The sequence below is a fragment of the Callithrix jacchus genome, chromosome 5 (assembly GCF_049354715.1).
Source record: "Callithrix jacchus isolate 240 chromosome 5, calJac240_pri, whole genome shotgun sequence".
NCBI lineage: Eukaryota > Metazoa > Chordata > Mammalia > Primates > Cebidae > Callithrix > Callithrix jacchus.
The window spans coordinates 109,357,354-109,369,772 of NC_133506.1; the positions used below are offsets into that span (position 1 = coordinate 109,357,354).

General features: G+C 44.9%; 1 protein-coding gene across 2 annotated transcripts in view; it reads right to left on the bottom strand.

Moving 5' to 3' along the window:
- The window catches only part of SCPEP1 (serine carboxypeptidase 1), a 30,474-nt gene extending 25,920 nt beyond the window's left edge, over nt 1–4,554 (bottom strand). For both annotated transcript variants that reach the window (XM_078374125.1, XM_002748396.6), the window contains exons 1-2: nt 4,444–4,554; nt 1,077–1,225 (exon numbers count right to left, since the gene is read on the bottom strand). In XM_078374125.1, the coding sequence (XP_078230251.1) occupies nt 1,077–1,225; nt 4,444–4,525 (231 nt within the window). In that variant the 5' untranslated portion in view covers nt 4,526–4,554. The remainder of the gene's footprint in view (nt 1–1,076; nt 1,226–4,443) is intronic.
- Nucleotides 4,555–12,419: the final 7,865 nt, after the last annotated feature.

A 12,419-nucleotide genomic window follows, 5' to 3' on the forward strand; every position in this document is an offset into this window, starting at 1 on the left:
CACACAAAGGTGCAGAAGGCTGGTAACAGTCCCTTTAAAAGTTCAGCTTTTGGCCGGTGCAGTGGCTCATGCCAGTAATCCCAGCACTTTGAGAGGCTGAGGTGGGCAGATCACCTGAGGTCAGGAGTTCAAGAACAGCCTGGCCAACATGGTGAAACCCCGTCTCTACAAAAATACAAAAGAACAACAACAACAAAAAGTTAGCTGGGCATGATGGATGGTGCCTGTAATCCCAGCTACTAGGGAGGCTGAGGCAGGATAATCACTTGAACCTGGGAGACAGAGGATGCAGTGAGCCAAGATCATGCCACTGCACTCCAGCCTGGGCGACAGAGCAAGACTTCATCTCAAAAAAAAAAAAAAAAGATCAGCTTTTCTAGGAGCAAGAAGTTAAGGTTCAGGAAAGGATGATTGTGGGGAAAGGAAGGGAGGGTCAGGGAAGGGAGGGTCTTTGCTTTGGAGTCTTCCATAACACTTTCTTTTTTTGTTGTTTTTTTGAGATAGGGTCTCTGTCACCTAGGCTGGAGTACAGTGGCACAATTTCAGCTCACTGCTACCTCTGCCTCTCAGGTCCAAATAATTCTTATGTCTGAACCACCTGGGATTATAGGTATGTGCTACCACACCTGGCTAATTTGTGTATTAAATATTTTTAGTAGAGACAGGGTTTCGCCATGTTGGCCAGGCTGGTCTTGAACTCCTGGCCTTGTGTGATCCACCCGCCTCGGCCTCCCAAAGTGCTGGGATTACAGGCGTGAGCCACTGTGCCTGGCCTCACAATACTTTCTATCGCTATATAATCAAATGTATCACCAAGAGTTTTCAGTGAGCCTTCCTGCAATCATCTGGAAATATAAAGAGGCTCAGGAAAAAGGATAGAACCCCGTCGCCCTCTGATTTAGCCTTCTTGGCTATACCATCACCTCAGCCTGCCTTAGAAGCACCCGGAACTCCCAGGCCACACTGCTGGACCAAATCCACCCTTCACTGCTGAGACATGAACCCAAAACGCAAGCAAAGAGCCACATAGGGGAGACTTGGCCTTGCCCTCAGGCCAGGCTGGGAAGCTACTTTACCTGAAGCCACATGACCAGGGGCAGTTCTGAGAAGTTCTTGCAGGGGTTGGTGGCATAATAGAGCCACCAGAACATGTAGGCATCCTTGCGGACGGTCACATAATTCCACACTTCCTTGCCCTCTTCTGCGGGCCTTTCAATGACAGCTCCTGAAACAGAAGCGCAATTTCACTTTCCAAAAGAGTACCTAATGTACAGGTAAATTCCAAGCCTGGCAGAGACAGCCATGCTATACTAGAGATGGTTTGTTTTATGGTTTCGTAATTTATCCACCCCAATACATTGCAAGAATAAGGAAAAAAAACCTCGGCTATGAAAAAAACAAACATTTAACAGTGGGATAGGAGGTCAGGGGCTTTCATTTACACCTTTCTGTAATGTTTGGATTTTTAACAATAACCATGAAACACTTTTATAATTCTGTAAAAACAAGAGAGATATTCATATTTTGAGGAAAAAAGTAAAAATCCCAAAATGCAATATACTGGTTTTTATATCGTATTTAATACATGAATAAGAGGCCAGGCTTGATGGCTCACTCCTGTAGTCCCAACACTTTAGGAGGCCAAGACAGGCTGATAGCTTCTGCACAGGAGTTCAAAACCAATCTAAGCAACATAGCAAAACCCCATCTCTACAAAAAAATAAAAAATTAGTTGGGTGTCATGGCATATGCCTGTGGTCCCAGCTACTCAGGAGACTGAGGTAGGAGAAATCACTTGAGCCTGGTAGGTCGAGGCTGCAGTGAGCTATGATCACACCACTGCACTCCAGTCTCGGTTACAATGTCTCAAAAAAACAAACAAACAAACAAAAAATATCAGTAAAGAAGCATGGCAAATTAGTGGGGCTGAGACTATTTAATGTATCACCTTTTTTGGAGAAAAAAAGAGAAATTTAGGTCCTCTCGACACTATAAACAAAATAAGTTCCACGTGGATCAAGTATTTACATTTTAAAATTTAAACATTAAAAATAATACAAAAATATAGTTAAATATTTTTCTGATGTCTGGATGAGGAAAGAATCTAAGCAAACCCCAGAGACTGTAAAAAAGAAATTTCGGCTGGGCGCCGTGGCTCACGCCTGTAATCCCAGCACTTTGGGAGGCCAAGGCGGGTGGATCACGAGGTCGAGATCAAGACCATCCTGGTCAACATGGTGAAACCCCGTCTCTACTGAAAATACAAAAAAAAAAAAAAAAAAAAAAAAAAACAATTAGCTGGGCACTGTGGCGCGTGCCTGTAATCCCAGCTACTCAGGAGGCTGAGGCAGGAGAATTGCCTGAACCCAGGAGGCAGAGGTTGCGGTGAGCCGAGATCGCGCCATTGCACTCCAGCCTGGGTAACAAGAGTGAAACTCCGTCTAAAAAAAGAAAAAGGAATTTCGATGGTGGTGAGAACAGAAACCTGTTAAATTACTATACAACAAAAATCTATACATCAAAAATAAAAAGGCAAACTGCAAAGAAAGAGCTATAACAAATATGAAAAACGGCAATATTCCTAACTCAGGTAGGTAAATTTTTTAAATTGAAGGATATATGTGTGTGTATGTGTGTTCGAATATAAGTATCCTATAATCTCCCAATTCCAATTTTCTTTAGTTAATGTTTCTAGCATCTACAAAATATGTATTAGAAAAGAGTAGGCTAAATCCATTTTCCTTGTCACTTTTTGTTAAAGTAACAATTTCCAGCTGGGCACAGTGGCTCACGCCTATAATCCCAGCATTTTGGGAGGCCGAGGCGGGTGGATCACAAGGTCAAGAGATCGAGACCATCCTGGTCAACAAGGTGAAACACCATCTTTACTAAAAATACAAAAATTAGCTGGGCATGGTGGCGCACGACTGTATTACCAACTACTCCAGAGGCTGAGGCAAGAGAGTTGTTTGAACCCAGGAGGTGGAGGTTGCGGTGAGCCCAGATGGTGCCATTACACTCCAGCCTGGGTAACAAGAGCGAAACTCCGTCTCAAAAAAAAAAAAAAGTAACAATTTCCAAGTTACAGCATCTTTTTTTTTTTCCTCCGGAGGCAGGAGAAAAAAATGTAGAAAAAAAAAGTAGGGGGGCTGATGTTAAAAGATGATGGGAGGGATCCCCTCAGTGACTGGAGTTTTCTGCTTTCTACTTCCTCCCTTCTCAAATTTCAAGCCCCACTGGTTTTTATATCGTAAAACCAGTGGCTCTGGGAACACTGGTCCCAACAGCCAAGAGACAGGAGTAGAGAAGAAGTCAATGAAACAACGTCTTGTAAATAAGAAAGAGCCAGGGTGGTGGCCTGTGTCTGCAGTTCCAGCTACTTGGGATGCTGAGGTAGGAAGATCACTTGAGTCAGGAAGTTCCAGACCAGCCTGGGCAACATAGCGAGACCCTGACTCAAAACAAAACAAGAATGCAGATTAAGAAAACCATGAGGTGTCTCCTGAGAAGAAAACACATGGCTAAAACATTACAGACTTAGCTACAAGGTTCTGTGTACAAGTAACACACTGTTACATTCTCCTTGACAGTAACAGATAAGGCTGGGCTCCCTTGAGAATAACAGATAATAATAGGGAGAGAAAAAAAAAAAAAAGGGAGAATAACAGATAAGGTGCAGGTCCCTTTTGACCTCAGCCCAGGCACTTCTCCCTTCCCTGGCAGTAACTGCTGGTAAAAGTGGCAGAGCAACTTATTTTACAACAACTCCCAGACACTCGACAAAGGACCAGATGATCCCCATTTTACAAACGGGAAAACAAAACTGTTCAACAACTTGCCTAAGGTCACAAGGCAAATTCTAATTCTCAGTTCTTGCTTCAGACTAGGAGAGGTTTTGCTGAACGAATGAAAATCAATTTGCAAGTCATCTTTTTAAACACAAATCTGTTTTTCTGCCAAAAGGAGATCTCTGTGGGGGAAGATGTTATCTTGTTTGTTTTGATCAAGAGGAGAAGAAAGGGCCTTATCTTAATGAAATGTCACATTCGTGGTAGAATTTAAGGGTACTTCTGACCGCAGATTTCAGCTCAAAATAAAAAGACCTTGTGTCTTCACTTAGCAGCCAATCGCGACAGGAAAAGGGAGGAGGCCTTTGAATCGAGGAAACCTCACTGACCAGCAGTTTCCCCAAATCACATTTCTGCACACTGCTTCTATCTAGGCATAGGAGAGAACGCAGGCACTCAGACCACCCAGAGCCAGAAAAGGGTAGAAAAAGCAGTTTGACTTTTTTAGAGAAACAAAAAAGAGATTCAAATATAATTACACAAGGTAAGAACCGGGAAAACAGATGTTGTTTTAAAAGCACAAACCCACTAACAAACTCTCACGCCTGGAGTAAAAAGAGGCACGGCAGCTGGTGCGCTTCTGGCTCGAACCTACCTGCGCTCAGGTCCAGCAGCAACGGCAGCAGCAGTAGGGGCAGCCACCGCGGGACGGGAGAGCTCCGCAGCGCCAGATCCATGACGAGCACCGCCCGGTAGCATCAGCAACAGGCTGGACCCGGCGCCCGGTCACGTGACGGCGGCGGCCGGGGCGGGGCCGGGCCGGGGCGAAGCCGAGAGGGCGGAGGGCGGGGCCTCAATGGCCGGGGGCGGGGCCTGGCGGACCCGGCAGCTCCCTGAGACCCGCACGCCCTCTATCTGCGTGGCAAGCCCACCAGGACCCCTGCAAATGCGCTGGGGCCTTTCTGTCCGCCGGGCCAGGTTGTCATTTTAGGGAGAGGATTTCGGAAAGGAGACATTTGATGCAGATGTTGGATTTAGGTTTGTGACCGGATAGAAAGACTGGGGAATAACCACCGCCCTTTCTACCTCTCCCAGCTCTTCCTTCCCTCAATAAAGGACTGATGTTTTCAAAACTGCTACAACTGCGAAAAATCAGATTAAGCCAGAATCAGCTGGCCGTTGGAAACAGTGGGGTTTCATTTTCAGACACGTGTTTTCAAAATTATTTTTCTCTTAAAATGATGTATGTCATAGGGCCGGGTGCGGTGGCTCACGCCTGTAATCCCAGCACTTTGGGAGGCTGAGGCAGGTGGATCACGAGGTCAAGAGATCGAGACCATCCTGGTCAACATGGTGAAACCCCGTCTCTACTAAAAACACAAAAAATTAGCTGGGCGTGGTGGCGCGTGCCTGTAATCCCAGCTATTCAGAAGGCTGAGGCAGGAGAATTGCCTAAACCCAGGAGGCGGGGGTTGTGGTGAGCCGAGATCACGCCATTGCACTCCAGCCTGGGTAACAAGAGCGAAACTCCGTCTCAAAAAAACAAAAAAAATTATGTATGTTATAAATGTCCCTAATGCATAAAATCCATAATGCCTGGGCAACATATTGAGACCCCGTCTCTACAAAAAATGAGAAAAATTAGCTGGTGTGGTGACACGCGCCTGCAGTCCCAGCTACTCTGGAGGCTGAGGTGGGAGGATCACCTGAGCCTGAGTTCCAGGCTGCAGTGATCCATGTTCCATGCCATTAGGAAGATACCTAAAAGTTACATGCTTAGTTAAAAATAAATAACCGTGCAGCAAACACTATCCTAAGATTTTCCTGTCTGAAGCTTCCAAGTTGGTCTGTATTACTACGGCTTGAAATATACGTACCCCTCCACTGCAGTTAGAATTTTAGGGTTTCCATTTTTTTTGCCAGAAAAATAACACTACAGCCCAGGCACTGTGGCTCCCACCTGTAATCCCAGCACTTTGGGAGGCCGAGGAGGGCAGATCACTTGAGGTCAGGAGTTTGACACTACCCTGGCCAATGCAGCAAAACCCCACCTCTACAAAAATACAAAAATTAGCCAGGTGTGGTGGCACTCGCCTATGGTCTCAGCTACTTGGGAGGCTGAGGCATGAGAATCGTTTGAACCCAGGAGGTGGAGGTTGCAGTGAGATGAGATGGTGCCACTGCACTCCAGCCTGGGTGACAGAGTAAGACCCCATCTAAAAAAAAAAAATTCATAATATGCTAAAATGACTTCAAAAGGAAAAAATATAAATAAAAGGTCACCTCTAGTTAATGATATTCCTATTGAAGTGTTTAGGGGGAGGTGTACCAAGGTACACAATTTACTTGGAAATGTATCCAGAGGCTGGCACAGTGACTCATGCTTGTAATCCCAGCTCTGTGGGAGACCAAGGTGGGATGATTGATTGAGCCCAGAAGTTTGAGACCAGCCTGAACAATATAGTGAGGTCATGTCTCTTAAAAAAAAAAAAAAAAGTATCCAGAATATAGGATGGATACATGGATAAATACATGATAAAGCAAGTGTTACAGTAACTTTTTTTTTCTGTTACAGTTTATAATCAAAGAACAAAACAAACAAAAACCACACGTAGAAACCAGATTAAAGCTTGTTATCCATACAGGCAGTGGCGAAATTCCAGTCTTCGGGATTGGAGTGGTCTTTGTTTAAGAAAAATATGTCCTTGGTTCATTGAAGTTAAAAGTTGGGAGCTGTTGGTATAGGAGCTGCAGCAAGGCAACAAAAGATAGTTGCCAAACTGTGCTGCCCAGGACAGTAATTGCCAAGCTGTGCTGCCCAGGAGAAATTTCGTTTTGCTTCTAGGAGAGGAAAGAAGAGAGAAAGATGAAAAGAAGTGAAGGCTGTATAGAGAGAAAGACTAGCCAAAGAGAGTTGAGGCTGGAAGAAGAGCCACTGGAAATTTCTCTGATGAGCAGTGGCTATATATAATCCCCAGTGAGTTCTTTTTGCCTGCTGTCCAGGTAGAGCCAGCCAATTTATGAAGGCAGGAGAATTGCAGTGGGGAAAGAGTTTAATTCATGCAGAGCTGGCTGAAAGGGGGACAGTTTTATAATTACTCAAATCAGTCTCTGAGGATTTGGGGGCTAAGATTTTTCAAAGATCGTTTAGGGGTGGGTACTTGCTGCTGATTGGTTGGGTTGGAGATGAAATCATAGGGAGTTGAAGCTGTCCTCTTGCGCAGAATTGCTTCTGGGTGGGGCTGCAGGAGCAGTTGGTAGGTCCAGGTGGAGCCAGGTGTCAGACATGCAAAAAAAAACCTGAAAAGGTATTTCAAAAGGCCAACCTTAGGTTCTACAATAGTGATGGTATCCGTAGGAGTAACTGGAGAAGTTGCATATTTTGTGACCTCAGGAATAATGGCTGGCAATCCTTAGCAGAATTCAGCCTCCACTATTCACTTAGCTTGGTGGTCTCTCATTTAGAGTAATATCTGGGGAAGATTAGGTTACAGGTTAATTATCACTTAACCTGTAACCTAAATGCCTCCTAATCTTAGCTTGGCCTGAAAGTCCAGGAATAATTAAAGGCAGCTTGAAGGCTAAAGGCAAGAGAGGGGTTGGTGAGATCAGACCTCTCCCTCTGACATAACTTTCTCATTGATACAATTTATGCAAAGGCTATCAGCCACAGAACTTTTTTTTTTTTTTTTTTTAGATGGAGTTTCCCTCTTGTTTACCCAGGCTGGAGTGCAATGGCGCCATCTCGGCTCACCGCAACCTCCGTCTCCTGGGTTCAGGCAATTCTCCTGCCTCAGCCTCCCGAGTAGCTGGGATTACAGGCATGCACCACCATGTCCAGCTAATTTTTTGTATTTTTAGTAGAGACGGGGTTTCACCATGTTGACCAGGATGGTCTCGATCTCTTGACCTCGTGATCCACCCGCCTCGGCCTCCCAAAGTGCTGGGATTACAGGCGTGAGCCACCGCGCCCGGCCCCACAGAACATTTTTTGAAAGGTATGCTTTTGGTGCATTTGAACTGAATTGCATTTCTACAATGTAAACTTGTCCTCTTGGGGCAGCTAAAAAGTATAATAGGGCTATAAGAGAGGCAATAGGACTAGAAGAAAGATACTGGGTACTTAACCTCAAAACTGTTTTTAAAATTTTATGTTTGGCCAGGTGCGATGGCTCACGCCTGTAATCCCAGCACTTTGGAGACAGAGACTACTGGATCATGAGGTCAGGAGTTCGAGACCAGCTGGACAACATGATAAAACCCTGTCTCTACTAAAAATATAAAAATTAGCCAGGTGTGGTGGCAGGTACCTATAATCCCAGCTACTCAGGAGGCTGAGGCAGGAGAATTGCTTGAACCCAGAAGGCAGAGGTTGCAGTGAGCTGAGATTATGCCACTGCACTCTAGTCTGGGCGACAGAGCAAGAATCCATCTCAAAAATAAAAAAAGAAATTATATGTTTATTCTGGGAAGGGTTTGGGAAATTAATGGAGATTGATTGAGAGCTCCTAAAAGCCCATCCAGCGAACTCTTGGTAAGATGCTTGTGGTAAGCCTTGTGTTACATGACCATCTTCTCATGTGTCTTCACATCATCTTTTCTTTGAGCATTATCAGTCTCTGTGCACCTGTGTCAGGCATCCTAGCCAGAGTGACTCCATCTTGAATAAAGGCCAGAAAAAGCCAAACCTGCTGGGTTACATTCCCAGGGTGTTGGGCACTCTTGGTCACAAGATGTTTATGGTTGAGGGAACTAGTTAATAATGTTAACTAACAGCCTTTTCCCTAAACAAATCCCCTTCTTGCCTGGAGACTAGACTGCCTTTACAGGACTAACAAATTAGCCACAGATTATAAATTTTAGGAGTCATCTAGAGGCTGAAAGCTTCTGAGCCTTCCCAAATTGCTCCTGGGGATAACATCACTATAGTAAATCCTAAGATCAGTGCTTGAGCTATTTTGCAGACCCTGCACTTGATAGATCAGCTGGTACCATCCAGATCAATAAACTGGCTTATCTGATCTGGTGGCCCTACCCAGGAACTGACTCAGCACAAGAGGACAGCTTAGATTCCCGATGATTTCATCTCCAACCTGACCAATCAGCACTCCTGATTTACTGGCACTCCACCCACCAAATTATCCTTAAAAATGCTCATCCTTGAATGCTCAGGAAGACTGATTTGAGTAATAATAAAACTCCTGTCTCCTGAGCAGCCAGCTATGCATGAATTATTCTTTTGGTATTGCAATTCCCCTGTCTGGATAAATCAGTTCTGTCTAGTCAGTGGGTAAGGTGAATCCATTGGGCAGTTACATCCATGGGACTCTACTTGATATAAATGCAAACATTCTTTTTATTTTTTATTTTTTATTTTTGAGACGGAGTTTTCACTCTCGTTACCCAGGCTGGAGTACAATGGCGCGATTTTGCCTCACCGCAACCTCCACCTCCTGGGTTCAGGCAATTCTCCTGCCTCAGCCTCCTGAGTAGCTGGGATTACAGGCATGCGCCACCCTGCCTAGCTAATTTTTTGTATTTTTAGTAGAGACGGGGTTTCACCATGTTGACCAGGTTGGTCTCGATCTCTTGACCTCGTGTTCCACCCGCCTCGGCCTCCCAAAGTGCTGGGATTACAGGCGTGAGCCACCGCGCCCGGCCAGATGCAAACATTCTTAATAGAATATTAGCAAATAGAATTCGGCATTCCATAAAAATAATTAATTCACTATAACCATATAGTATTTATTGTAGGGGTACACAGATGGTTCAATATTTGATAATGAATCAATAAGATCCACTACATTAAAAGGATAAAGAAGAAAAATCATATAATCGTATAAATCAATGCAGAAAAAAACACTTGAAAAATATTAACATCACAAGTTTAACACACAGTTTTTAACTTTCTTATTTAAAAAATTCAGAAGGAGGACTCAAGATGGCGCTGTGAGAACAACCCAGGATTGAGGCTCTCGCTGGATGCGTGGAGAGGGTGAGTCGGGGACGCATTTCCAGACGGACCTTTGTTGCCCACAGAATGGGGAAATTCCCAGATATAAAACAAACGCGGGACGCCAGCCAGAGATCTTGACTGGTGTAGCCAGCAGCCGGTGCGGCTGCAGCCCACGCCGGAGCGCAGAGGCGCTCCACAGAGTTCCGCACAAAAGCGCACTGTTCCGGGTGCCCTGTTGAACTGGCAACCTGAGACCTGAGAGGGCTGAACTTGAGACTGAATGGGACTTGAACAGTGAGCCAGCCCAGGACAAAGCGTTAGGGGTAGCGCAGTGCGACAAACAAAACGGCGATTCCAAACGCTCGCTGTTAGGAGGTTCCCTTAAAGCGCAGCTCCGTGTGGGAGGGGCGTCCGCCAGTACCTAGGCAATCAGCCCCTACTGAGGTACACGCCCACTGCTGATGCAGCCTGCCATTGCCGAGGCAACCCGGTACAACAGAGAGACTCCGCCTGCGGAGCCCGCGGCTGCAGGGCGGAGACCGCAGCAGAAGGGCAGAGCCTGCAGAAACAGGGCGAACCTCACACGAGCAGGGCGGAGCCTCGGCAGGACAAGACTGCCTCCTAGCTGGGCAGGACAACCCGGCGGACACTCAAAAATAAAGCCCCAACCCCTTCAGAAAGAGCAGCTGAGAAAAAAAGCGCTTTTTTTTATGAGTTCTGTTGCAGTAGAATTAAACATAGCAGCCTAACAACCCTGAATGAACATCAGAGCTCACAGCTCAGCACTTGAGTTCCTATAAAGTACAGACTGTCTCCTCAAGCAGCTCCCTGACCCCTCTATATCCAAAAGACTGACATTTGGCAGGCATCATTCTGGGACAAAGATAGCAGAAAAAGAAACTGGTAGCATCCCTACTGTTCCGCAGCTGCTATAGGTGTACCCCAGACAAGCAGGGCCTGGAGTGGACCTCTGCAGTCGTACAGCAAAGGGGCTAGACTGGTAGAAGGAAAACCAAGTAACAGAAATACTTCATCATCAACAATCTGGGTGTCCACCCAGAGACCCAATCGAAAAGTCAGCAACTACACAGACAACAGGTGGATAAATCCACAAAGATGGGAAGAAACCAGCACAAAAAGGAGGAAAACACCCGAAACCAGAACACCTCGCCTCCTAGAAAGGACCAAAACTCCTCACCAGCAAGGGAACAAAGCTGGATGGAGAATGACTGTGACGAAATGACAGAATTAGACTTCAGAAGCTGGATAATGAGAAACTTTTGTGAGCTAAAAGAACATGTTTCAAATCAATGCAAAGAAACTAAGAACCTTGAAAAAAGATTCGAGGAAATGATAACAAGAATGGATAACTTAGAGAAAAATATGAATGAATTAAAAGAGATGAAAAACACAATACGAGAACTTCGCGAAGCATGCACAAGTTTCAATAGCCGAATTGACCAAGCAGAAGAAAGAATTTCAGAAGTCGAAGATCAACTCAATGAAATAAAACGAGAAACCAAGATCAGAGAAAAAATCCCAAAAAGGAATGAACAAAGTCTCCAAGAAATGTGGGACTATGTGAAGAGACCTAACCTACGTTTGATAGGTGTACCAGAATGTGACGAAGAGAATGAATCCAAGCTGGAAAATACTCTTCAGGACATTATCCAGGAAAATTTCCCCCACCTAGCAAGACAGGCCAACACTCAATTGCAGGAAATACAGAGAACATCACAAAGATATTCCGCAAGAAGAGCAACCCCAAGGCACATAATCGTCAGATTCAACAGGGTTGAAATAAAGGAGAAAATACTAAGGGCAGCCAGAAAGAAAGGTCGGGTCACCCACAAAGGGAAGCCCATCAGACTCACAGCAGATCTCTTGGCAGAAACTCTGCAAGCCAGAAGAGAGTGGGGGCCAATATTCAACATCCTTAAAGAAAAGAACTTTCAACCCAGAATTTCATATCCAGCCAAACTGAGCTTCAGAAGTGAAGGAAAAATAAAATCCTTTGTGAACAAGCAAGTACTCAGAGATTTTTGTCACCACCAGGCCTGCTTTACAAGAGCTCCTGAAAGAGGCACTACACATAGAAAGGAACAACCAGTACCAGCCATTCCAAAATCACACTAATTGCTAAAGAGCATCAACATAATGAAGAGAATCTACAACTAATGGGCAAAACAGCCAGCTAGCATCAAAATGGCAGTATCAAATTCACACATAACAATACTAACCCTAAATGTAAATGGACTAAATGCACCAATCAAAAGACACAGACTGGCAAATTGGATAAAAATCCAAAACCCATCAGTGTGCTGTATCCAGGAAACCCATCTCACATGCAAGGATACACAAAGGCTCAAAATAAAGGGATGGAGGAAGATTTACCAAGCAAATGGAGAGCAAAAAAAAGCAGGAGTTGCAATTCTCATCTCCGATAAAATAGACTTTAAAGCAACAAAGATCAAAAGAGACAAAGAAGGCCATTACACAATGGTAAAAGGATCGATACAACAAGAAGAGCTGATGATCCTAAACATATATGGACCCAACACAGGAGCACCCAGATACATAAGGCAAGTTCTTAAAGACTTACAAAGAGACTTAGACTCCCACACAATTATAGTGGGAGACTTTAACACCCCACTGTCAATATTAGACAGATCAAA